The sequence below is a fragment of the Leiobunum rupestre genome, chromosome 3, assembly GCF_980474605.1.
Source record: "Leiobunum rupestre chromosome 3, qqLeiRupe1.1.hap1, whole genome shotgun sequence".
NCBI lineage: Eukaryota > Metazoa > Arthropoda > Arachnida > Opiliones > Sclerosomatidae > Leiobunum > Leiobunum rupestre.
In genome coordinates, this window is record NC_143386.1 from 48,939,887 (window position 1) to 48,966,894 (window position 27,008).

Genomic DNA, 27,008 nt, shown 5'->3' on the forward strand with positions numbered 1-27,008 from the left:
CTAATAAAGCGGGGTCGTGTGACGTAACAGCAACATTTTAACAAGTTGGGCAAGATCACTTTTTATTTTATAAAATCAACTATAGAGTGCTAGCAGTAGATGCGTTTTTAAAGGTTAGTGACGTCACAGCCGTAGCTTCCGTAATGGTTGTCATGAAAACTCGCGTTTTTTCTCAATAGACGTTTAACATTGGTGACGTCGCAGGGTTTCAAGCTGCTGGCACTCTATTGTCCAGCTGCTTGTATAAAATCCTCCGAAAAATAAGAAAATAATAACTTTATGAGCGTTTAATGGTACATAAATATGTTACATATTTACAAAAATCATTTTATAGGAGGTTATACAGGTTTTTCCATTTAATTTAACGGATAGGCTTGATAAAGTACGTTAATAAATTAATTATCCCTTCGCTATCGATTCGCTATGACAAGAAAATGTTATTATTCTTTGGCATGATTGTGAACTGACTCGTTTTTCGTGACGTTATTTGTGTAATGAGAAATTGCTTTCGTTTAAGATAAGTTCGTTTTCCCCGAAGTTTTTTGTGCAGGCTAAAATCACGTTAAATGGTTGCTGCATTGAGCGTTAACTTCGTCGGTGCATATTTCGGTTGTGTTTTTCTTCTCCTTGTACAGTTCGTTGTGCGATTTCTCCAATTCCAATAAAAATTGTCTACGTGAAAGACGTAAAATGTTTAGAGTCAATAATAACCACTGAATTTTGCGTTTTAAAAGGAATATAACCTATATTAATAATCAGCTAAGCTAAAACCCAAGACACCACCATATGACCAGTGGCGTCACCAGGATTTCAAAACTGGTGGCGCTTAAGCCATTAGCACTGGTCAGGGGCGTCCTATAGTGAGTGATATGGGGGAGGGGGGAGCTCCCAAAAAGGTTATTAAAGTTGAAATATTGAGGCCGACTATGAAAAATTAAATTTTTGATGTCCATTTTTAAGGTCGAAGAAACTTTTCGACAAGTGAATTGGAAAAATTGGGAATTTTAGGTGGCGCTTCTCGGAAATTTTAGGTGGCGCTTCAGAAATTTGACAGGTGGCTCAAGCGCCGCCTAAAACACCCTAGCGACGCCACTGCATATGACTAACAAGTGAACTAGTGATTTGTAATATTTCCGAGAGCCAGGACCCGCAAGTCACTGTTTATATAGTATTTGTTGAAATAATGGAAACCATTCAGCTGTAAACAGAACGTCTTTGGTTAAAAGGGAATGATTGTTGCTGCCGTAAAGGTGAAAATTTTCCATTATTTTAACAAGCACTATATAAACAGTGACTTGCGGGTTCTGGCTCTCGGAAATATTACTTCCGGGAGATTTCCTGGGAGGATGGTTTATGCATAGAAGAGTGGTGGTAAGCCCTTCACGCCATGCGAGCCAACAGCTCCCTACACTCACTATTACCGTTAACCCCAGCAGCGCGTTCTATTTAAATTCAAATTCAATTTATTTTTGATTATTTAAGAAGATAATATTGCTAAAAAGGGATAAGTTATCTTGCGACTTATCTTTAGAGAAAAGCCCAGCAATTTAAAGAGCCACAGAATCATTTGAATCATTTTGAGTGTTTGGGAAGGGAGGAGCCACTTGGAACTCGACAAGAATTTTTGAAACGGTTCGGCGCACCTTAAAGGGATTATACCAAACCAAAATGTCAAAACCTTCGTTGGCGGAGTGGTTAGCATTGACGCCTCGCAGTAAGAGGAGCCGGGTTCGATTTCAGCTTGGAGCACTGGGATAAAACTCGGAATAACTCCCGCGTTGAGTTTACAAGTTCTCTCCCCACTGCGGTTTCCCCCCGAGCTTTTCATAAAAACTTGAAGAGGCTAACGGTAGCTGTTGGCATGAAGGGCTTGCCACCACTCTCCTACGCATTGTAACCCGGCAATAAAAGTCGCTGGATGACTTAGGCCTAAGGTGGTGCCTTGGGTATTAGCCTAGCTGATTATTATTATTATTATAGAGCTGTCTTTAGAGGGGTTATATTCCTTTTAACCGTAGTTTGAAACCTACCCCAGCGCTCTCAAAGCACCCTGGAACCATTCCGCGAATCCGGACTGCTTGTCGTCCTCGTCGGGAGCTGTTTTGCTTTGGGCTTTCAAATCGGTATTACTAATAGCTTTATAGTTCTCGTGGGCCTTCATGAATTCTTGAAACTTGGTGGTGTCCAGACCGCCGTTGTCCCTGCGTCCGTCATCACGTAACTCTTCCAACTTAGCGCTCCGTCCGTACGGGTTGGCCATGCCGTTGCTTTGGTGTCGTCTCGAGTGGAGATGGTTGTTGTTGCCGAAATGGTTGTAGCTGGTCACCGGTTGTTTTTCCAGCATCATTCCGGGGTTGGGAGACAATCTGTGTTGGGGTCTTCCGACTGGGAAGGTGACCGGATGGGGTTTGTATCGATGGTAGGCGTCCCGATGCGTCGAAGGCACCATGTGAACGGGAATGGCCACCTCGGAGGGCGGCAGCCTTCCGACGGGCGGATAGGGCAGTGGCGGCACCGGCAGCGGGGACAGCGGCGAGCTGAGCATGAAGGTGGTGATGAGGGCCCCGACGAGGGCGGACCCCAGAAGCAGGACGGGAGAGGAGGCTCGGAAGCTCGAGAACAGGCCCGACACCAAGGCGGGAATTTCTATATCAGAGAAAGGGAAATGGGAAGGGAGATAAAGAAAAAATCCCGAAAAGAATTGGGTTAGATTGGTTTCGGAATGGTTAATAGTATCGAAATCGTTTCGTGCTGTTAGTTATTATTCGGGTGTATAAGCTCGTAGCTTTGACCACGCTAAAGTTATTACTATCAAAAGCGACATAAGACCCATAAATGTGTCAGAAAGGTAAATCGTTCAGTGGGAGCTTGTTTCACTGACAAGGAGAGTACCCGAGGTGTTTATTGCCGATTTTGTTCAAAGTTGGGCGTAATGTAGACGTATATGAGATATGAAATTTCCCAAATGGAGACGTTGCACTACCCATTCGATGGCAACCGAAAATGTTTTTGACCAAAAGTTGTTACAATTTTACCTAAAAAATGTTCCAATTTACCAAACTTGATGAAAATTTACCTAAATATGGTCCAAATTACCCATTTCGTGATTTTCAAATTTAAAAAAAAATCCCATGCTTTTTTAAGCGGAGATTTTTTTGTTTTAAGTGGTCAAAACATTTTAATCAAGTTAATGGCTAGTGCAACGTCTCCTTTTGGGAAATTTCATATCTCATATAGGTCTATCAAGGATTCTATATCATATAGGATCCTTGGGTCTACATTACGCTCGATTTTGAACGAAATCGGCAATAAACACCTCGGGTACTGTCCTTGTGAGGGGAATGAACTAGGACCGGAGGTAAGAGTGACGTACGAGCTACGTCATCAAATTCCGAAATATTTCGCGACTGCAGCGCTACCGAGTGAGGCGTTTTAGAACGTATGTCTATGGGAAAGTTAATGGAAGAGAGATAATCGCGTCAGACAATAGACTAAATATAAAGCTGCTAGTACTATGCCAACTAGTAGGTTATGTAGTTTATAGTGAGACTAGCTCTCACTAGATGATTTAGCAGGCGCGAAGGTAGAATTGACACACTTTTGGGTCTTATGTCGCTTTTGTTACTATGTATAATCAAGAATGTATTTATTTATACTCAGGGAGAATGAATATGTCGAGACTATCGACGGACACGTTGAGGCCCTAATCCCGTCACGCTAAGGAGGGGGGGGAGGAAAAAGGAGGCGGTCTTATTTTTTGCGTCCTCGCAGCAGCGTTAATCGCGTCGAAAAACGTAATTTTTAAGAATTAATGAGATTGCAGTATTATTTGATTTTATTAAAGCGGAGGAGCATACCGGGGGGCCCAACGGGTGGAATTGGAGAAACGCTAAAATTAATCTCGACATATTCATTATCCCTGAGTATAAATAAATAAATACATTCTTGGTATAATTACGAATTTAGCATTGCCAAAAAAATACTCCATTATACATTTAGTTGAAATTATTGTACAGATTTGTAGGAAGTGGTTAGCCTATCAAGTCAAACATAGAGTTTACGCTACCGCGACTACCATTGGTTTTCCGAAGAATTTGCAATCCACGAACGAAACTTAAAATTGTTTGTATTTAGTCAATAAATGTAGATTGAGTTGCAAATAAGTCCGGTTAGACCGATAAGATTCATCTTTCCATTTCTGAGAGTTTTTTCTCAGCAAGATTCTGGCAGCGGACGTGTTTGCGAGGGGTGGGCTATGTTTATCGAATCATTTATGTAATTTAAGCTTCATTTCCCCGTAGTATCAATCAATTCCAAAGAGGTGACATTTTCTCTAAACTTTCGCGTTTTATTGACAACGGCGGACGTAGCGGGGGAAACATTCCGATCCAGGTCAAGTTTCTCGTGGAAACCCCAGTCCTGTATAATTAGGGATATAATCATCCATTGGAGAACAACCCGCCGTTCAGTAGCCAACTCGAGAGGAAGAGAGGAATCCGGTTCCAGTGGAAAATCCGCGCCTCTTCGTAACGCTTCCGGGTGGAGATAAGAGCGTTTTCCCCAAAATCACGTCTGATCGAGGAAACTTTTTCGCAAGTCCCAATATACTCCTCGAGGTCCTTTCGTATAACCAGCGAATCCTACGTAGGGCCCCGAGGCTATCACTCGATAAGGACTGCGTTACAATATTTGGATACGTTAAACACCCCTTCTTTTCAGATCCGGAACGTGTCAAAAAATTAAGATCATCTTAAAGGAGATAAAAAAAGGGGCGCCTCCAGTTTTACGAGGAAAATCTTTGTTGTTTTTCTTTCCAAAGTTACGAAGAAAACTCATTTGAAAATAAAATAAAAAATAAAAATAGTATTTTTTACCCCGCAAGTTATTTTTTTCGTTGTGTAGGCAGATACACTTACCCTCCTTAATTCGCGTTTAGCGATTTCCCAGTATCCTGCTAGATCCGTTGCGTGCTAATCTGGGTTGATTGTGGGCCCGGGGGTCACGGCTATATTTGGGGTGTTCCGAATAAACAAAGATGTTGTTGGTGTCCCACTCCTTCCAGGATATCAGCTTTTATCAGAAGGATATAGTTTATAGTCTAATCTCTTACTGGGATAAGTAATCATATAGGCTCGAACTTATAATTTCACCCCGAATCACTCAGCCTAACGTTGTAAAATTCCCCGCACACACTTTTTAGTCTAAACTAGTGTTGTTAATTTTCCGGAAAAATAAAATGCGAAAAATTTTCCAGAAAATTTTCCGCAAATCGGAAAAAGAAAAAATTTAAACATAAATTACTTTTTAAGGGTTTTTAATGTTTTTAACTTTTTACCGATATAAAATGTCTAATATCAGTAAACATTAATAGTTTTACATTGTTAATCAGTTTAAACTAGTCTAGAGGTTTAGTTTTACTTTTAGATTCGAAACAATTAGGTGAAAATGTCGCTTTATTTCAATTTGCAAACAATATTAGACTAAAGCCTGGTTTTCACTTGGCGGTTTTTGGGCGAAAAAGCCCGGCGTCGACGGAAAATGGGCGAAAATTTCCGTCGACGCCGGGCGGAAATTCCGTCGGTTTTCGGTTTTGTGTGGCGATTTTTATTTCTATTTTTTTCGCTCAGTTGGGCGATTTCGCTCTTTTTCAACCAATCAAAAACCATTTTCGAAAGGTGACTGTGACGTCAGGGGGATGGTTAATTTCCCGCTTCTTGCATCCGGAACTCGGCCACGTGCTTTTCTGTGTTTTGGAACGTGTTTTTTTTGATACCCTTGTTGCCTTCTTTTCCAGTATGTTTCTTTCACACAAACCGATCTTTCATAACTCATATTTCTTTGAACACGATAGATCATGTAAAATAACATTAAATTTAAAATGCTTACATGAGCTTTAATCAATAGTTCACTATTATGATCAGATAAATCATCCATTTTTAGGCCTAGGCTTAAATCTCCACTATCAGACGAAAACCGACGAACTCGCTGCCTGAAAGAAATCGCTTTATTTCCGCCCTAAAAAAACGCCAAGTGAAAATGCTAAAACGCCGACAGTGAGCGAAACGTCGAAAACCATATCGCCGACGTCAAACTTTCTGTCGGTGATTTTCCGCCAAGTGAAAACCAGGCTTTATCATGGAATTAAATTTTTTTTAATTTTTTTTCGGAAAAATACAGAAAAAAGGCCTCGGTCATTTTCCGGAATATTTTCCAACTTACAACACTAGTCTAAACGTATTTTGGAAAAGAGTACATTTTCGGAAATACTGCAGATATCATATTTAGGTTTCCACAAGAAATATAGTTCGCTAGATAAAGCTATCGAAAATGAAATGATGGGAACAATGTCTAATTTTTATAGACATATTTTCGAACTTAAAATTTTAATTTTAACTAACACAATGGGGTATTAATATATATCGTAGTCTAAGGGACAGATCACCCAGTTGCAGGATATCCTAATAATCAAGATTAAAACTTTAATAATGATTTTATCATTTTTAATCATACAGTCAAAGCTACAGATTTTATTTTAATCAGATTGAATCATGATTTAGTCATATGATAATTTGTGTGCTAAGTAGATTTTAATACATATTTCAAAAAGTGTTACCTTGCCATTTTTTATATTAACTTGGAATACACCAAAATCATTCATTGAAGTTGTATATTTTAAGAACTCTTATTTGAAAGCGATTCTATCATTCGTAATATTTTCTTTCTCTGGGTGGTGTTTGCCCTGGTTTTACATTTACAATTATCAGGATATTACAAGATAAAATATTTTATCAGAAGTATAAGGTGAAACAATATAAACATACAAACTCGATCGGATCTAATTTCCCGACAAACCGCGGAAGCATACACCGCATAATGGGTAAAAATCTACCACTTGTATTACTCCGCGTAAAAATGTAAAATGTAATAATTACAGGTTAGCCAGCCTATCATAAAACCACCGCCCAAGTCAAAAATATATACGCTACCACGACTACCAACGGTTCTCCAAAGAATTTGCAGCTCAGGAACGAAAACTGAATATGGTTTGTATTTAGTCAATAAAGGCAGATTGAGTGGTTAAAAATCCGGTTAATTTGATTTTTTATACAACCGCGACCAATAAGATTCATCTTTTCCATTTCTGGGGTGTTTTTCTGAGTTTCAGAATGGTTAATAATATCGAAATCGTTTCGTACTGTTAGTTTTTTCGGGTGTAGAGAGCAGTGGTTCCCAAAAGGTGTTCCGCGGAAGGGACAGAAGACTATGTATTTGTACCCCGCCGTTCCGCTGAGCACTACGGCGGCCTACAAGATTAACCAGGCCGCGACAAAAGTGCGCGTTGCGAAACAAACGTTTGGCCAGTAAGACAGCTATAATAACAGGCTCTCATATGGCAAACAAATGTCCTCATCATGGCCCAACAAAAGGCGACACCATGGGTCTGCCCGAGAAACCACCCTCGCGCGGCTGAGGGCTAGAGTGACCTTTTTCTTCCACCGCAACTACCATCCCCGATAAGGTTATCAAATGACAGGTATGGAGCGAAGCATCGCGCGAACCCAAAATCCGGGCCCAGCAATCACGGACAACACCCGTCACCCCAAGAGAGGACCAAGCGAAGGGACCGATGCGACCTGTCGCCCAAACCCAGAAATCAGGCCCGGCAGCCGCGAACGACACCAGTGACCCCATTAAAGACCACACTGAGAGAAAAAACCGTAGTTTTAACAGAACATTTTTACATGGAAATATGATGCAACACGTTGACAGAATAGACCTGTAAATATTACCGGGTTTTGGTATTTTTTAAATTGAATATTTACAGGAATAACGTGTATTCTTTAAGAAAGGTATTTACCGTAAAAAGTACCGAAGAGGTACGTAAAAACCTTTAGCACACTTTAAATCTGTATAAATTACTGGGTAAATGTCTGTGAAATTGTCAGTGCACTTTGCAAAATTAACATAAATATAATGCTTTCGCTAAGTAAGTTAGCTTACGTTAAAAGTACAGTTTGATGTCGTAAATACGTTTTATGGTATTGAAAACTGTAAGTTTTACATATATGGGAAGCTAAAATATACATGTTTGAAGGGAAAAATTCACAAGTTCATAACGAGAACTTTTAATGAAAAATCAATTTTAAATATTTTAGATCACATTTATTACATAACACCATAAGTTTATTTTCGCAACGCTATTTTTAATGACAGTATGTTTTTCTAATAAAAATATATTTTAAAGGTAAAAGTATACTCTTACTTTTACCAAATAATAATAAACTATTCAGTTGGAACCAGTGGAGTAGTTAGGGGGGCACAGGTGGCACGTGTATATACAATTTATGTATTTTATTTGTTTCCATTGTGTGCCCCCTCCGAAATTAAATCCCGGCTACGCTACTGGGTGGAACGTTACATTTATTATTATAAGCGCTCACTTAAAACCCAAAATCGTCTGCTAAAACTCGTTTTTAGGTAACTAGCACCAAACACTCCTAGCTTTGTTAAACCTGGTGGTAGAAATGCGGAACTCGTTTATCCACCATAAACATGGAACTACGTACTCCCTTTATCGTACTAATTTTTATCTCTCCAAAGGTACATTCTTGTTACGCAGTATAAAAAAATCTCTAATATTTTATTCAATGACGTTTTCGTCACTCTTTAATCATCAATATTTGAATTATTGCTGTGATACGCTAATGTTTTAAGTTGCTGAATTCCAGGCAAAAGAAGGAACTTATTGTACTTTTGTTGACCTTTTTGTACTGATCGACATAACTATTAATTTTCTTTTATTTTCGGCGTCGGACTCTACCGCATACAATGGTCGACGTTTGTTCTGCACTTCAGCAGTGCTACTACTGGCCCCTCTAACGGCTGGTCAGAAGCTTCTCCCGTGTTTCTAATGGGGTAACAATTTTTTTGTAGGGCGACATCTGTCTAGTTTGCGAAGCGTATTAATAGTCTTTGCAGGAAATGTAGATTCTTAGATCGTAGAACTTCGTTTCTTCAAACTCTCGAACAATGTTGCCACTCCTTGGAATTTATCCAGGATCTTGGAATTTGGAGGTCGATCTTGCCATCAGGGTATATATTTTCAACACTTTGGCATTTCACCTAGGGGTTTTTTTTGGCCCAAAGATCTTATATTATCCGTAGGATTTTCCTTTCGAAAACGTTACAAATTGGGATTTTACTATAATTTATCTTATTTAAGTTGGGCTTCTAGGTCACTACGAGGCCGTGCGAACAGGGTTGGCAACCTTGCGTACGAAGTATAAGTCAAACTATAACCATAGAAATCAAAAAGTAACTTCATGTAGAACGATTTTTGCAAAGGCGGAATGCCCACCGATAAGAACCGTAGCTTTGTCTTTAATAAAACAGCACGTCCAACTGTATATTTTACACATTCTTCAATATAAAAAACATGAGTACCCGTAAATTATACAATACTTCCAACTGTATATGTCACACATTCTTCAATATAATAAACATGAGTACCCGTAAATTATACAATACTTCCAACTGTATATTTTACACATTCTTCAATATAATAAACATGAGTACCCGTAAATTATACAATACTTAAAACTGTATATTTCACACATTCTGCAATGTAATGAACATGACTACCCGTCAAATATGCGGTACTTCAAACTGTATATTTTATATATTCTTCAATGTAATACACATACGTACCCGTAAAATATACAGTACCTCAGACTGTATATTTCACATATTCCTCGATATATTAAATATATCTTACTGTACAATATACGGTAATTTGAGCTGTATATTTTACAAATTCTTCAATATAATAAACATAACTTACGGTAAAATATACAGTACTTCAGACTGTATATTTCACATATTTTTCCATAAAATACAAATAACTGTAAAATATACTGAGGGGCGAACTGTAGTTTAAGCATTTTTAGCTAGAAACTGTACTATAGTGTATGTAAAATTTATAGAGTAACCTACTGTTATGTTTACATATTGTCCTGTAACAACAAAAACCTCTACCGTAAACTTTTAAATGTAAAATCTACATTTTGTTTATGCACATAAATTTCACGAAAAGATCCAGTTCAATCTACAGTAACGACATGGACACCCGTGGGTCCAAAACATACCTGTAAATTCGACAGCATATTTTTCTCTCAGTGCATCCGGATAGGGACAGTGGGAAGGGACACAGGGTTTCTGAGAATTCGCAGCGCGGCCATCTTTGTTTGTGTCAAAAATCTTTTAAGATAAGTCCAAAAATGAGTTGGGGTTCCGCCAGAATTAGGTGGATAATTTAGGGTTCCATAGAAAAAACAAAAATTGGGAAACACTGGTATAGAGAACTAACACTCCGTAGCTTTGGCTGTGGCCGCGCTATGTTGCGTAGAATTTTTTTCAATAGGAAAAAGCATGGGTGACGTCGTGTGACGTAGAACTGTTAGCTCCCTATAAGCCCGTAGCTTTGACCGCGCTAAAATCAATACCATGTAATTACGGATTTAGCATTGCCAAAAAAAGATACTCAATTTCTAATTTAATGATGTAAAATGTAATAATAACACTGCCCAGGGGTATGTACCTATAGTCTTAGTCGATAATTCAAAATAACGGTCAAAAACGCCGCCGATCAGTTTAGTAAATGTTTACGGCGGCGTAATCGTCGGCCATTTTCGGTATGGAGATACCGGCCGGAAGGCAGGCAAGGCTGCCAGATTTCGATAGACCGAAAACGGCCAACTCTCTCAAATAAAGCCAATTTCGGTATATTTACTAATTTCAGGAATGGAAGTTAAAACTTTTAGTATCAAGGCATTGGCGCTCCACAAATTGTTTAGCGCCCCCGAGTTTTGGCGTCTGGTTACTGGCCTGCTTTCGAAAGGTATTTTGAAAAATCGACTTAACAAATTAAGTAAATGGCTCGCCACCAGCCTCCTACGCAATCTAACCCGGCCATCGGTAATAGGTGCTTCCATAAAATCCCCATCAAAGTCCAATATAGAGTTTGTGCTACCGCGACTGGACTTACAACATATTCTTCGTTATACTGCCTAAGCTGTCATCAAAGTTCTGGCAGCAGTGTTCGGCGGGGGGCAAGACAGTTGGAGATGATTTTATATAAAGATCTATTGACTTCGCGAGTCACTATAGTTGACTTAGGCCTGTCTGGCTTCTTGGGTATTAGATAAGATGACACTTCTCCCGTAAAAGATAAATTATATACTTCTGCAATTATCGATAGCTTTGCATTGTTTCATAAGTATCATCGCGATAAATAAAGGTCTGAAATGGAACAAAAGGCGGTTGATCTCGGAGATCCTTGCTAGCGCGGGTCAGGCCCTGTTTGGGATGAGCAGGGCTGCCCTTTGTGTTGTCCACACTCTTCAGCCGAGAAGTAGACCGCGGACAAGCGATCTCGCATTGTGGCGTCCATCCTATGGACAATGATTGCCACAGCGATCATCAGCGGCGGCGATACAATGGGAGCGGCTATCCTTATAAACGAGCAAAGGACTTTTGTCTCCGTCAATTTTAAAAAGCGAAAAGGGTTCATTCTTTTTCCGCTTTGTGCTCAAATTCCTTTCATTTCGACTTTAATATTTTACGCCAAATCAGTTTTTAAAGTTGACGTGATTTATATTCGTGATAATAGAGAAATTGTACCATCTACACTTTTTGACGTTTCTCTTTACACGTATTTAGCGGGGGTTTAACCTCTCTAACTTAATAAATACAGTTATTACACACGAATCGTAAACTTAGTTGTAGGTTAAACAACGAAACAACTATATATTGTATTAGAAACGATAAACCATCGCTAAAAACGGCAAATTGGGTGTTTTGACCTGGGCGCCAAATATCCTCGCTACGCCGCTGTGTCGAGTGTACCCATTCTCCCTACACGTGCTTAATGTCTCTCTAATATTTTGATTGATTTATTAGCCTTTTTACAAGTCTTAGGTTGACTTTAATTACTTTGTAAGAAACCTACTCTTATTGGCAAGATTATTAACTATAATTAGGCATTAAAATTTTTAACTAGGAATACTTGGAAGAGTATTTCGCGTTCTGTTCAGAGGCATTATTTGAGTGTTTTTACTTGAAATATAACATAATAATAATATTATAATAATATTAATAGTATTTATTAATAAGAGTTCATTGTTCTAATCTTAACACTAGTATAATATAAACTAAAACATAGAAACACGAAAATTATTGCGTAACTAATTTTACTCACGCAATAATTTTCGTGTCGGTAATTTTAGTTTATATTAATAGTATTATTGGGCACATTAAAAAGTGGGTATCAAAAAGCTTGCGGTTTGCGGTTGGTCCCATACCAGGATCATTAATCGTAGTTTTTTTTTAACACTTTTTCTAATGTTTACTTCGTTAAAGCCATCCCAATTAATGGTAATTACCTACTCAGCCCTCCATAACAATATCCCGTCCAACTAATAAAGCGACTTACGCTTAGTCAGATCCTCCTTGATGTTTTTCAGATCGAGTTCTTTGTCCGTCGTCTTTACATCTTCGACGACCACTCCGTCTTCGTCGTCTTTGCAAAGAATGCTAGCCACCAGAAAAGCGGCGGCGATTACCAAGTAAAACGCTAATTTGCGACTAAATTTGGCCATTTACCGTGGTTTCTAATTTAATTAAGATTAATAAATACGTTTTAAATTAATAAAAAATACACGTCGTCCGAGAATGACGTTCTTATTCAGAGTAAATTTGTATATTTGTACGACTTCTCTCCGTGACGATACCTAGCTGTCTTCTAATTTCGATGACACTAACTCGGCCGGTAAACTTGAACGGAGGCAGACGAGGAAATATAGGCAGAAAACGCGTCGCCGAGAATTTAGCAGCGCGGAAAAAAAGCAGTTTTTTCTTTCTTTGAGGTCTTCCTATTCCCCTAGCCCAAGATCAAGTTCACGGGCTTAATTATATGAAACAAGGAAATGACTTTCGTTGGGCTCGCCGCCCTTCCTACCCCTCCTCAAATGAGCGGAGGATATATTTTTACCTTAACGGTACCCACCCGCCCATTTCCACATAATACGTGTTCGGTCTTCTACAAAGTTCATTGACAGGACTAATCCTAATTCTCAATGGTCTTCTGTCATTGATTTTTTTCACTGTTTATTTTGGGATTTTAAAGGGACTCGTTTTAAATTTTGAAGGTGGTGCTATATAATCCCGAGTCACGTGACCTGGAAATCAGCCATAATTTTTCAAACGTATCTGCACCCATTTAATTGGTTAATACTTTTCGTCTAATCCCTACCCCGAAATTTCCATTCGCTTAAGGGGGAAGAATACAGTAAAAGCCTCTTTTTCGTTCAAGCTGAACGTTTCCGTTTTAAAAATTACATTATTGAATTATATTTTTCTTATTAGGCTGAACCTTCCTCTAGTGCTTAAAATAATTTTGATGATTATAATATTAATAGTTAACGAGATATAAGGTCCTAACTAAAGGGTAGTTTGGGCGCTTGCCCAACTTGTTTAGCTCCGGGGGTCCGAATTAAAACGTAATAACTTAATTACTTTTAAATTTAAAATTGTCCAAATTATTTTAGGCACTAAACAAGAGGCTGTTCTACATATAAATATTAATTTTATAAGTGAAAATACAAAATTAAAAGAGTTCAGCTTGAAATAGCGCGAAAATAGACAATGGCCACAGTAGTCTTCCCCCTTAACACTAAAAGTGTTACTCCAATCTTTTGAGTTCTATGGAAAAATATATTTGGGAATTTCAATTTTCTTTATCTTCGTTTCAACAGAAGTATATAAAATATTTCTTACGAGAGAAAGATCCATGTGAAACATGAACCTTCAGGTACTTTTGAAAGGGAATACGCAACTCACAGTTCAAAATTTACCGCGTGTATTATTTTGTCTAGTAAGGTAAAATGTTAAAATTACACCACGAAGGGATTAAGTAATATTATTAGAAAATCATATTATGTATTTGGTTCTTCCGAAATGTGGTTGAAAAATAAGCTAGACTCTAGAGCCAGCTAAAGCAGTAGTTTTCAACCAGTCTACCTACATTTCAAAAATTATATAAAAAGGATAAAAACCCAAATAACAAATTTATAATATCGCCTATTCTACTTATTTGTGTTGTTTTTATTAATAAATTGATAATTCTGCAGTTTTATTTAAAAAATATTATAAATAATAATTTTTTTTAGTAAAAAAATCATATATTTGAAATCTGAAGCATTTTGGACTGTGCTAGAGATAGGAATAACGTTAGAAGTATAGAGTGATGGTAAGAAATAGATGATATTCTTCTGGTTTCATGCATATATACTGAAACGCTTTGTTGTCATGGTAGTGATTAAACTAAACACTATATATATACACACACACATATATATATATATATATTATTATTATACATTATTATTTCGGAGTAGGGTAAGCAGAGTAACCCCATATGACGTCATTTTACTCCCATTCTGTGCTGGCGAAAAGCACGTGTCCGGGTAAAAATGTTTTCCCAAAATGGCTGCCATGGCCATTTTGGTAGATAAATTCTGTATAAGCGGAGGAGGTGTAAAAGTTTTAAAGGTGCAACCCCAATACTTACTTTGACGAATAGTTCACGGCGTCGAGTAATTCTCCTTCACCGGAACAAGCGAATAGTTTAATTTAGCGTAAAAGGGGTACACCTTTGGTTCCAGAATAATCGAAAAGCAGCATTAAAAAGTGTTTACCGAAATTCTACGAATAGTTTAAACTGTGTAGTGTAGTTAGTGTAAAGCTTGGAAGGGTATTATAATTTGAAAAAAGTGCTAAGCTTTCGTCTCGGTGTAATCGAATAATATGAAAATTAAATGTTGTACAAACTATAAGATTTCTAGTGACATATTCGGTGTTGGTCCATTTGATCATTATATGTTGCAATTGATCGAAATTCCATTTGATCGAATCCCATTTGTCATTTGTTTCGTAAGATCGAACCTTCAAATGATCGAATACTATTTGATCGAATTCAAAAGTATTTATAGTACCAGTTGGTACGTTTTTATTTTACCGAATGTCAATATGAAGTGCAGAAGGAATAATGATGGAATAATTCATTGCTTTAACTGTATTAAGCCACAAAGATGAAGAGATTTTTACTTTATACACTATATGATGGAATTTTTATGACATCGACGATAACGGCCCGTTGTTTTTGATATATATAAATAGGGTCAGGTTAGGTTAGGTTAGGTTAGGTTGATGTACGCGCGCCGTAGGCACGTATGCACCGTTGCCTTTTCGATTTACTCCCAAAAACTAGTAGTTTTACCCTACAGTAGCTTTCGATCAAATTTCGTTCGATCAAATGCCATTCGATCAAATTTCGTTCGATCAAATGCCATTCGATCAAATGCCATTCGATCAAATGGGACCCGTTCGATCATTTGGGAATCGATCAAATAGACTCAAACCACATATTCATTGTACTCTTTGGAAAACAACAAAAATAGAAAAGTCTTTTTTAGCTGCGGAAATAACGCGGATCATTGACATTTGTAAAAGTATTGCGGGTAAAACGAGTTGAAGCCGTTTTTCGCGAGATGGGCAGTTTTTAGGAGAAGGGGTTGAAGTAATTACCTTGTCATCTTTCGCCGTTAGCCCGGGGCGACCTGCGTTGAGTTTCACTCCGTAATTCTGAGAGGGAAAAAATGAGAAATATCAAATATGAAATTCACTTCCGAAAGCGAATTGGCGGAAACCCTTCGTCATGGTCGCTCGGTGCTGCGTGTCTGGGAACTCGAAAAAATCTTTGTTTTAAGATATACGCGAAATCTTTTGAAGCCTATCCTTTATTTTCAAACTACCTATTTTCGTATTACTTTATTCGCCTTTGAGTAAACTTGCAATCTTAATTCCGCATCCTAAATTGATAACCACGACTTAATAATAAGCCTTTTCATATTACATAGCGCCACGTAGCGGCCAAAGTGAGAAGTTCATCAACTGCTTTTTTTTTCGGCTGCTAAGCACGCGATAAATCACAAAGCGTCTGCTTAGCCACGGACAACTGCAGCCAGCCCATTCGTTACAAACAAAAGTATAATAATAATAATAATAATAATAATAAGCTAGGCTAATACCCAAGGCACCACCCTAGGCCTAAGTCATCGAGCGACTTTTAAAGCCTTTAATTCAGGTGGCCGGGTTACAATGCGTAGGAGGGTGGTGGCAAGCCACGCGAGCCAACAGCTCCAGCTACACTAACTATTTCCATTAACCTCAACAAGTTTTTATGGAAGTGGAAACCGAAGATCTTGGGGGAAAACCCCTTAAACCAGTGGGGAGAGAACTTGCAAACTCAACGCAGAAGGAGTTGTTCCGAGTTTTCACCCAGTGCGACAAGTTGGGATCGAACCCGGCTCCTCTTACTGCGAGGCGAAAGTGCTAACCACTCCGCCACCGTATCTCTCAGCTCTGAGCGCCCCTACACCCTAGCGGAAAATTATTTTTAGAATAGTTTTTGCTAGTGTTGTTAATTTTCCAGAAAATTTTCCGAATTGCGGAAAAATAAAAAATTGAAACATATAAATTACTTTTTAAGGGTTTTTAATGTTTTTAACTTTTTATCGCTATAAAATGTCTAATAACAGTAAACATACTACAAAACATTAATAGTGTTACATTATTAATCAGTTTAAACTAGTCTAGAGGTTTAGTTTTACTTTTAGATTCGAAAAAATGAGGCGAAAATGCCGCTTTATTTAAATTTGCAAACAATATATTAGACTAATCATGGAATGAAAACATTTTTTATTTTTGGCGGAAAAATACGGAAATTTCCGGAAAAAAGGCCTCGGTCATTTTCCGGGAAGTTTCCCGACTTACAACACTTGTTTTTGCATTGAAGCCAATATAAAAACGAGCGTGGCGCTGAACGCCGATAGTTTATAGCATGGTTTATAGCGGGAAAATCTTTGTTCATGGAATTTCGGCGAATGGGTTGGCCGCTATCGCGCGAGTGTCAAAAAGTATTAGCAGACGACAAATCCGCAGTTTATAAGCTTCTCGCGCTGGCCGCTACGTGGGTCTATGAAAACTGAAAAGGCTAATTGGATCGATTACTATCGAATTTTCCATGTTAATTAAAATATAAGTTTTTACTAACGAAGCGAGTTTCAATAACTGCTCAAGTAAAATCTTCAATCCCCCAATTAGTTTCGTTTCACTACGCATGCGCCAAACATGATTGAAATTCGCTTATAGGTCCATGAGGAAACCAAATAATAAAATTTTAGGTCGTGAAATGCTTTCAGCAAAAGATAAATAGTATCTGCTTTCGAAAAACTGATGTAGGTGGCGCCACATTAAATACTAAAAAAGGACTATGGCATCACTATGCTCATTAATAACGGTGTGATATAAAATAAACTATAATAAACAGTAAGCTTAACTTATTTAAACTTATGCTAATAAAAAATTATATACTATTTATATTGCGCTCTATCGTACCACAGTTTTGAATATTATTTCTACAAAAATAAAAAAAATTGAGGGGGTTTCGTGAAATTTGGGGTGGCAGATTTTAAATTTTGGGGTTAAGGGGGAAGACCACAGTGGCCATTGTCTACTTTCGCGCCATTTCAAGCTGAACTCTTTTAATTTTGTATTTTAACTTTTAAAATTAATGTAGAACAGCCTCTTGTTTAGTGCCTAAAATAATTTTTACAATTTAAAATTTAAAATTAATTAAGTTATTACGTTTTAATTCGGACCCCCGGAGCTAAACAAGTTGGGCAAGCGCCCAAACTACCCTTTAGTTAGGACCTTATATCTCGTTAACTATTAATATTATAATTATCAAAATGATTTTAAGCACTAGAGGAAGGTTCAGCCTAATAAAAAAGATATAATTCAATTATGTAATTGTTAAAACAGAAACGTTCAGCTTGAATGAAAAAGAGGCATTTTACGGTATTATTCCCCCTCCGATACTGAAAAGGGTATTGTCAAAACAAGAATGTTTTTGTGTCAATATTTAGCAGATGACAGATTTTAGAATCCGCCGAGAGCTTTGGTAATTAATATTTCAACAGGCCGGGGCCGTTGGTGTTTAAGGCTCTAGCCGACACCATATCGTGGGACTCTAAAAAAAAACAAAAAAAAACAGGCTGGGGCTAGTGCATAGAAATAGAAATTAGACTAGAAGCACTGCCCTTTCCGCCAATCCCAAGGGAAACAGGCGAGCTAGAAGGCTGACATTAGGGTGGAATCGCGATGTACGCGCCATCTGACAAACGCATTAAACATTGTCGCCATGGCTACGACGCGAATTTCGAAGAGGGAAAAAAAGGCGATCCACTGCGCATCACGTCGTGCGCAGCGGTGGTCTTTTCGTGTTTAAATTTTTGCGTCTAAAGCATATCCGCAAAAATGGTCAAAAACTGCGCTTTTTCACATTGTAAAGAGAGATCTGGGAAAGAAATAAAATTATCATTTCATAAGTATTTAATATTATAGTAAATATTTTATAATAATCTCGGAATAAGAGATTTTTTAACACTAAGATTTCCTCTCAGAAATGCTGAATTACTAGGAAAATGGGTTTTAGCGGTAAATCGCGAAAATTGGACTTCAATTACTTCATATGACTTTGTGTGTAGTAAACATTTTCTGCCGGATGAAATTTACTTTCAAAATGGAAGGCACCATTTGAAAGCAACTGCTGTCTGTACCTACACAAGTAAAACTTACCCTATACATTCTGAAATAAAAAACTAACTGAAATATGAATAATTTCTTTATTAAAACAAGAATTTGAAAGAGCTCACAAAAATATCTATTCCAGAACAAAGCATATTTACATCTTCTAGAGTATGCCAATTTATTGATTTTAGTATTTGTTATTTAGTTTCCCTATTTATCAGAGGTTATTTCAGAAAACTTACGGAAAAAGTGAACTACCGGAAACCACTCAATTTGACTTGACTAATACTGACGATAGTTTAAAAGACACTGAAACTAAGATTTTGGAATCTCATGTAGGCATATTTTAAACCACACTGAAATAATTAAAATTTAGTTAAACTGTGATGATTTGTGGTATTTCAGACTTACAATGATTGCGCAAAGTTAACGTGTGACTTTAAGGGTGACACGGTAGATATAGTAGATTCTTGAGATTTTTATGATTTTAATAAAGCATTTTAAATAACTTAATATAATGTCAGATGAATAAAAAAAAGTTTTTAATACGTTGCCTACGATCTGATTTTATGTTATTCCACGTGACCATATTTCCTTATTGAGATTTTTATGATTTTAATAAAGCATTTTAAATAACTTAATATAATGTCAGATGAATAAAAAAAAGTTTTTAATACGTTGCCTACGATCTGATTTTATGTTATTCCACGTGACCATATTTCCTTATTTAGTTTAAATTGTTTCTATGAGATGGCACGACTATCGCGATTCCACTCTGATGGCAGCCTTCTAGCTGGTACGTCCGCGCCCAATTCAATCGTGCTTCTAGTCTAATTTCTATTTCTATGGGCTAGTGGCTTAGTCCTGTAATCCCATTCGTCAGCGAGGCAGATAATCCCCCAATGGGTGGTTGTCATACTTCCGCCTCGGGCGTCCCATCCCTATCCCAAAGTATCACCCGTTGGCGTGGGCTTGACACATATTTAACCCCTAGTCACTAAAAATATATAATATTTCAGCAGTGAATCTACGACTAGCGCTTGTTTAATCACTGCTCACATAATTATTACATCAATTTTAAAAACCACTTTATACAGCCTTTACATAAAATAAAAAAATACAAAATTGAGTGAAAATTTTATCAATGACGCGACTCGCAATTTTAACGATAATATCCAAAAACTAGTACAGAACCTTTTAGTTAAGTCAAATGCGTTACAGAGTTTGGTGGTTCAGTTTGTTAGAGTATCATTAATTAGGGATTTTAAGTCTGGCGTATTTTTAAGGTACAATTGGCACTCTAAAGGGCAGGTCCAACATGAGAAAAAAATCTAGTCTAAAATCGTCATACTCGACGCTAAAACCGCGACCGTCCGCATTTGCGCGTTGAGTGTCACTTCTCAAAACTGGCATGGATAATCCCAGGGACCGCGCGAATGGATTAACCACGTTAAAAAATGCGTCGAAAAACTCGTAGTACTTTTCCTCGATTAAGAAATATATTTGAAATTGATAATATACGATAGTATCCTCGTAAAATATCGCTCTTTTACCCCGACGTAGCCTGCTTGTAGCGTTTTTATCAATATTACCCGACATTTTCCCGGTGACGTCAATACCGTCGTCGTAATCGATTTCGTCTACGTATTCGTCACTGGTATTTTCCTTCCACTCTGACGGGGTCAAAGAACCGAGTTTGTCCTCCAAATCACCCGAAATATAGTGGTTTACTTCCAAAGCGGCACCTCTTAATTTACCGATTAGTTCAGAATCTTCCGCTTTGTGGTTGTTCGAAGTTCCCATTCCGATGTAATGCAGGAACCATTTCTCCGTAACTTCCGCCATTCGAATGACGTCATATTCGTCCAATGGTTCCCAAGTGACGGGCTGCTCGCGCCCCGTTATGACGTCATGCGTCATCCGGAGGTAGTCGTACAAGGGACTCCATTCGTCGTACTTCCGGACCATTATCGGCCGCTCTTTGACCAATTCTCCCGGAAGAATACTATTTTCCTCAACATTTGGTTCGAAGTAATCGAATAGGGGAGCCATAATGTCGAACTTAGGGTACTGCTCTTCATTCTCATTCGCCCAGGTCAGTGTTCTGGACTCGACCAGGCTCGGGTACCAACTGGGAATCCATAGCTCGGGATAGAAGATTGGGACTACGAATGGTACTTGAAAGTACATGAAGATGTCCACAAGTACATCATCGTAGACCAGTTTTAGTCTCGGTGATTCGAAATTGTCATTGTCGTTACTCGTCAAGGTCGGAGGCTCTCCAGCGTCGATGTCATCCAACTGACCAGCGTATTTCAAATGATCACCGTCTAGTAGATAAAACTGAGTGCAAAGGTAAAATTGCGTTTCCAAGTCTTCGTAGAAAATGTAACTTTGCACTATTTGTTGCACTATACTTAAGACGAACACACGGTTTAATATATTTACCATATTTTTTATTCCACCCTTTCTAGTGGAAGGTCAATATTATACTGCTATTATACAGCATGATTAAACAAAAAACAAATTCTTCTGAACAAAATTAATCCAAAATATAAAAATATCTTTATTCGGGCTAAAACGTCAAATTAATATTAAAAATTGTGAATTTTTTTTGGGTATACAAATTTGATTATAGTAATAAATATTTGGGGTAAATATCCTTTAAATTGTGGATTTTCGCCGGTCTGAATGGGAAGGTTATTTGAAAGCCAACGTTGACTGTTTGGTCTTGGTAAAACGGTGACAGGGACCACCTCCGTCTAGATTTGGAACGCGGATTTCTCTGTAAGGCGAAATTGTTGGTTATCAAAATTGCGTAAGTCTTCAAAGTCTTAACTTACAAGCAAAGCGCCGGAGCCTTTCCACGTATTGGGATCGACAATGGGAATGGTGAACGGAAAATGAAACTTAAGTAGGAACAAGATGAGCTGGTGGTCGTACACTATTTTGGGTGGTCCTTTCGAGAACATTTCGGTTATTTGCGCTATTAACATCAGTACATATTTCCAGTTTAGGCCGTCCAACAATGCGATCATCTAAAAGAGACGTGTGACAGGTTTTATCAATTTACTACAGAATTTATAAGCTTGTCAGTTAGTCGGAACATCAAATTTGGAGTACTGATCTATCTTACTATATGTAATGGAACAGTAAGAGTGGTGCCGATCTTTAATACTCTACTACGTTAACGTGAATTCTTATTTTCTAAAAGTAACGGCAATAGTAAGTGTAGGGAGCCGTTGGCTTGCCACCACCCCGAGGGGTAAGAAACTCTGCGAACTCGGTGTACACTGCCGTACCTTTGACAGTGCTATATGGAACTCGCGAACTCTTGAAAATATGTACCTTTAACAGTGCTAAATGCACGAACTCGGTGTACAGATTATCTGAGACTGTCTTACCCCTCGCACCACCCTCCTACGCATTGTAACCCGGCCACCTAAATTAAAGTCTCTAGATGACTTGGGCCTAGGGTGGTGCCATGGGTATTTGCCTAACTGATTATTATTGATTATTATTATTAAAGTTTGGTTGATTACCATTTGGTGTATTGAACAAATTAGAAGAACCCGCTGAAGTACGACCCGAAGATACTAGAGCCGCCACTGATCGGGATCGGGTCCTGGAACAAGAAGAAATTGATCTGCAGGATGAAATTGACGTGTTGGTCTTCGTAGAACAACCCGCGAGCTTGGCTACGACGCTTGTCCTAGAAAGAAGCGGAACGTACTTGTAGGAAACGCGAACAAAATGTAGTCGATTAGAAGGCGAGTGACTCACTTGGGTGTAGGCCAAGTCCTGCCACTTGTGTTTTCCTTTGGACTCCTTGTCCCTGACGATAGGCACTCGGTGAGGAAAGACTATCATCAAGATGAAATTAAAGGTTATATCATCGTATATGATCCCGCTGCTTTCGCAAAATTGGACGCGATTGAACGTCAACAACGCTGACATCAACCAAAGAGTAATTCTCATGGTCTCGCGTTGACTCTGGCACTACTACAGCCGCTCTTCCACTCGAAATTCATTGAACACGACGTAACTACCTATGGTGATCGGTTTGATTCCTAAAAGAACGGAATTCGAGCTTCTATCTACATTCAAATATTTTTAGGTCGGTTCCAAAGGTGTGGGGTATTTTAAATTTTATGAAATGCCTTTTTAAAAAATAATTTTATTTTGAGTTTGTATGCCTAGGATACTATTGGTTTCCGTTTGTTACAAAAATGTTTTAATCTCGTTCGCTAGTTAAAAAATATGTATAAATATCGAAAAATTGTATTGATACTCTGCTTAAAATTCACCGCGAGTATAAATGCCATTATTATCGAATCTTTTATCATAGATATAGCGTAATTTGCCATTTATCACGAATTCTCAAAATTAAATCATGAAGTTTCGTTATTTCACTCTAATGTGTTTCGTATTGGCTACGTCGTTACCACCCTTAATTCTAAGTCAAAACAACGGTCAGGGTCAGTTCGTTGCCGATCAACAAGTACCTCCGAATTTCCAGTCGAATTCCGTCTCGGATGGTGGCCAACAGATGCGAGCCAACAACCAACTTAACTCTGTGTCCGGTAATCAACAAGTACCGTTCAATCCCCAATTTAACTCTGGATTTGGTGGTCAACAAATGCCGCCAAACGGTCAGTTCTTCCCTCAACAACAGCCATCGCCCATGTCAGCCCTGTCCGGGTTATTGTCGCAAATACCAATTGCCAGCGTAGTGCAGATGGTCATGTCCTTCGTTCAAAACTCGCCCTTCATGTACGTTCTCAACAGCATCTTCGGAAAGTCTGTCGTGACTTTCCAGGTATTGAGTCTAGCCTACTCATTTTTCGCCGTCGTGTCCTTTTTCTTCCCGCAATTTGGTACACTTTTGCAACAACAAATTGGGTAAAAAATTCCTTTTTAAGTTGATGAAAATATAATAGAAATTTAACCTACTGTAAAGGACGGATTAACTTCGTAAAATCCCCCCCCCCAACGTTTTTTGATAAAATTTTGCGCAGATGCTTAATATATCAATGTAAGAATTAATGCAAAGTTTTAGATCTGACAAAATTTGTTTTCAAGAGATACAGGTTCGAGTAATGTTCCTTATATTTTCAATGGGAATATAGGAACAATCACACATCCGGTGATATATCTCATGATATTTGGAGGCAGTGTTTGTAATTTAGTCAAAATCTTTGAGGTCGTTTTCGATATATCACCGGATGTGTGATTGTTATAAGGAAAATGCAAATTAATTCTTACATTGATATATTAAGCATCTGTGCCAAATTTCATCAAAATCGTTGGGGGGGGGGGGGATTTTTCATGTTAATCCGCCCGTGTCCTTTGTTTCAGTAGACGAAATTTTGTCATTACCGCCATGTCTAGATACGTTGCTGAACCACAGGAGGCGACAGTTTCTAGAATTTAGAGAGTTGTCCTAATTTGTAGTACAGTAATGAATCGAGGGACGGCACCTCGTTTTCGACAGTCAGCGTTAGGCTAGGCGCCCACTGGCTCTGTTTCGTATCCGTCCTGGCTTCCACAAGGCATTGTCTCCGTTACGAAGCAAAGGCTTGTGGAAGCTAGGACGGAGATGTTACGAAGAATAGTGGGCGCCTGGCCTTAGTCGCCATCACAGGACTTGGTGGAATCTGCTATTTATCGTCGTATTACCGTTACAGGTCCATTACCAACGTGCTGGCTCCCTTTTCACCGTCTAACCTACCCGGTACCATTCAGTCCATGCAGCCAATGGCGACCACGATGAACTTGGTTGGTATCAACAACCCCAATTGCCAAGTACGGGCCGCTTGCGAGAGTGGACAGATACTCGCCCGGAACTTCCCCGCTGCTGCTCAGGTTTTTAACGTTCTGGGGTAAGATTATTTCTGTTAGTACAGTCAAGAATGTATTGAAGTTATTAAGAATATTGGACTACAGATTCTGATACCCATCCTCGCAGCCGTTGTAGCTTAAATTCGTCTGATTTCCCATTCAAGATGGCTATATGGTATAACCTTGAATGCCCCTTAAATGCAGACGAACTTTCTCCACAAAAGCTGTGAGGATTATTATTATTGAGAGGGGGCGGGGAGGCATAAATGCCCACCCATGCACTTCGACCCTAGGTCCATTGTGCACCCCTGACCCATGACTTAGAAAAGTCCTATCTCCGACACAAACCTTAAAATATTTTTGGCCGGCATATTAAAGAAGTCGTTAGTTTCTAATTGATGCATCCCAAGATGCTCTAGCCTTTGAGCCGCATAAAAATCGCAGCTACAGAGAACGTGAGAGGCAGTCTCCTCCTCGGCCTTGCAGGCCCTACATAGTGGGTCATCACTGATACCAATAATATTTAAATGTCTATTGAGCTGGCAGTGACCTGTAAGCAGGCCAGTAACCAACCTTATACTAGATTTCGAGAGCGAAAGCAGTTCTTTCGCCCTTTGCCTAGAGGGGCCAGGGATAAACTCCTTAGCCTGTCTTTGGCCATGCATCTCGAGCCAAAGCTCGAGTTGACGGTTAGTCATGTATTTGGAGACCAGGCTGCGTATCAAGCCACGGGGGATAGGGACAGCGGGTTCTGGTCCACAGAACCCAGCCGTCACACCCTCCCTGGCCAAGACGTCAGCCTTTTCATTCCCATGATAGCCCTCATGTCCAGGATGGTACCAGGGGTTAGTGCTATGCTGAAATATTCTTAGTAACTTCAATACATTCTTGGTACAGTGCCGTTGCGCAGACTCCATATTTAATCGTAATTTTCCCCGCGTAGTAACGTGCTTCCCATCGAGGCTGCTTACCAACAACCATTTTTAAGTGGGACCAACAACGTGAACTGCGCGGCGGCCTATAATTCGTGTCCTCAGTCGCCCATTAAAGCCCTTTTTAATTTAAATCCACCGTCATCTTCTCAAAATTCGCAAAATTCTCAAAATAGAAAGAAATAGGCTTTATTTTGAGTTTTTGCGTGTGTTTTAATTTAATTTTATTAAGAATGTATTTTATATAAATTAAAAGTGATAATAAAATAAATATTTCAATAAAGATATTTGTTTTGGTTTATTTAATCTGTTTTGCACGATTTGTAATCGTATAGCGGCGCTATACTTAACGGGAATATGATATTTTACAGGAATCCATACCTCTACTGGGAATGCTTATCTTGCCGTATCGCTTATGGTAAGATCACTCTGACGGCTTTGGCACCCCTACGAGAGGAAAAATCCCCTCTGCGCGCTCCCCTCTTACGTAGTTGTTTGTTAAGTTAACATAGTGACGTCAAAAAAAACCGTCAGCCACATCGAGACGAAAATCTGCCGCGATAAGCATTCCAAGTAGAGGTTTGAATTCCTGTCTTCCAATATTAATGGTGGACAAACGAATTTCACAGTTCTGACACTAGGTTTAACAAGCTACTGTAATTGGCGCTGGTTACGTTAAATACAAGTTAGTGTAGGGAGCTGTTAGCTCGCGTAGCAGGAAGGGCTTGCCCCCCCCCCCCCCGTCCTACGCATTGTAACCCGGCCACCTGAGTTAATGGCTTGAAAGGTCGCTTGATGACATACATGTAGGCCTAAGGTGATGCCAAGGGTATTAGCCTAGCTGTTTACAAGTTAGAGCTTGTTAACAGACGATGTCTAAAAGTAGTTTCTTCTCCCTTTAATTTAATTATAAGGTTAATCATAATAGCCGTATATCTTATTAACATTAGATGTAAACCGCTCAAAGATTTTTCCAAATGCCCCTCAAACATTTAGAGTATAAACAATGGTAACTTTTTTACTTAGCAGCAGCAGCAGCAGCAGTAGTAGTAGTAGTAGTAGAAGAATTCAAACAAATTTTAATATCAGTCTGATATATAATGGTTTTTACACAAGGGATTTGTGTGAACTAATTCTACATAACTTTTTAAAATTTGGTCTAGAAGGGTCAATGATATGTCAATCGATAACCCAGAATGCATTTTGGTGATCGGGGACCTATAGATTCGCAAGGGCGGCGTTAGGGGTAGGTGAGACGATTGTAGGCCCCATAAAGTCGATTTATACATAAAAATTTGCAACATTTAATTTTTAAGTCAATGTATAGGGGGACACACAATTGAGAATAATTTCCTGGCGAAAATACGTAAGTTCGATTTCGTTGAAAAATATAATCATTAGTAATGATTAAATTAATTTTGTGATCAATTCGCGTGACACCTCAACCCAATATACGCAATTGTGATATTTGAATTTAGTACCAATTTAAGGTTCAGAATGTATAAATAAATATTTAATCTTCGACCT

The 27,008-nt window shown here is 38.6% G+C and overlaps 3 protein-coding genes across 3 annotated transcripts; 1 reads left to right on the forward strand and 2 right to left on the reverse strand.

Moving 5' to 3' along the window:
* Positions 1-342: 342 nt before the first annotated feature.
* LOC149952476 (uncharacterized) lies at positions 343-12,656 on the reverse strand. The gene is made up of 3 exons (XM_090169719.1): positions 12,491-12,656; positions 2,031-2,646; positions 343-672 (listed from the first exon to the last, which is right to left on the reverse strand). The coding sequence occupies exons 1-3, from the start codon at positions 12,654-12,656 to the stop codon at positions 558-560; spliced, it is 897 nt and encodes a 298-aa protein (XP_090025845.1). The 3' UTR covers positions 343-557.
* An 8,598-nt stretch (positions 12,657-21,254) lies between these two features.
* LOC149952477 (uncharacterized) lies at positions 21,255-22,772 on the reverse strand. The gene is made up of 4 exons (XM_090170172.1): positions 22,492-22,772; positions 22,251-22,420; positions 21,552-21,746; positions 21,255-21,493 (listed from the first exon to the last, which is right to left on the reverse strand). The coding sequence occupies exons 1-2, from the start codon at positions 22,684-22,686 to the stop codon at positions 22,271-22,273; spliced, it is 345 nt and encodes a 114-aa protein (XP_090026298.1). The 5' UTR covers positions 22,687-22,772; the 3' UTR covers positions 21,255-21,493; positions 21,552-21,746; positions 22,251-22,270.
* Positions 22,773-23,023: 251 nt separating this feature from the next.
* LOC149952478 (uncharacterized) lies at positions 23,024-25,768 on the forward strand. Its single transcript, XM_090170174.1, has 3 exons — positions 23,024-23,610; positions 24,396-24,590; positions 25,493-25,768. Exons 1-3 carry the CDS (start codon positions 23,102-23,104, stop codon positions 25,665-25,667), a joined length of 879 nt encoding a protein of 292 aa, XP_090026300.1. The 5' UTR covers positions 23,024-23,101; the 3' UTR covers positions 25,668-25,768.
* Positions 25,769-27,008: the final 1,240 nt, after the last annotated feature.

Coding starts and splice junctions, on each gene's coding strand:
- LOC149952476 (XM_090169719.1), bottom strand. CDS start 12,656: ATGGCCAAATTTAGTCGCAAATTAGCGTTTTACTTGGTAATCGCCGCC. Junction 2,647..12,490: donor CAAGGAGGATCTGACTAAGC/GTAAGTCGCTTT, acceptor TCTCTGATATAG/AAATTCCCGCCTTGGTGTCG. Junction 673..2,030: donor GGTGCTTTGAGAGCGCTGGG/GTAGGTTTCAAA, acceptor TCTTTCACGTAG/ACAATTTTTATTGGAATTGG.
- LOC149952477 (XM_090170172.1), bottom strand. CDS start 22,686: ATGAGAATTACTCTTTGGTTGATGTCAGCGTTGTTGACGTTCAATCGC. Junction 22,421..22,491: donor AGGACTTGGCCTACACCCAA/GTGAGTCACTCG, acceptor GCTTCTTTCTAG/GACAAGCGTCGTAGCCAAGC.
- LOC149952478 (XM_090170174.1), top strand. CDS start 23,102: ATGAAGTTTCGTTATTTCACTCTAATGTGTTTCGTATTGGCTACGTCG. Junction 23,611..24,395: donor CTTTTGCAACAACAAATTGG/GTAAAAAATTCC, acceptor TTACCGTTACAG/GTCCATTACCAACGTGCTGG. Junction 24,591..25,492: donor CAGGTTTTTAACGTTCTGGG/GTAAGATTATTT, acceptor TTCCCCGCGTAG/TAACGTGCTTCCCATCGAGG.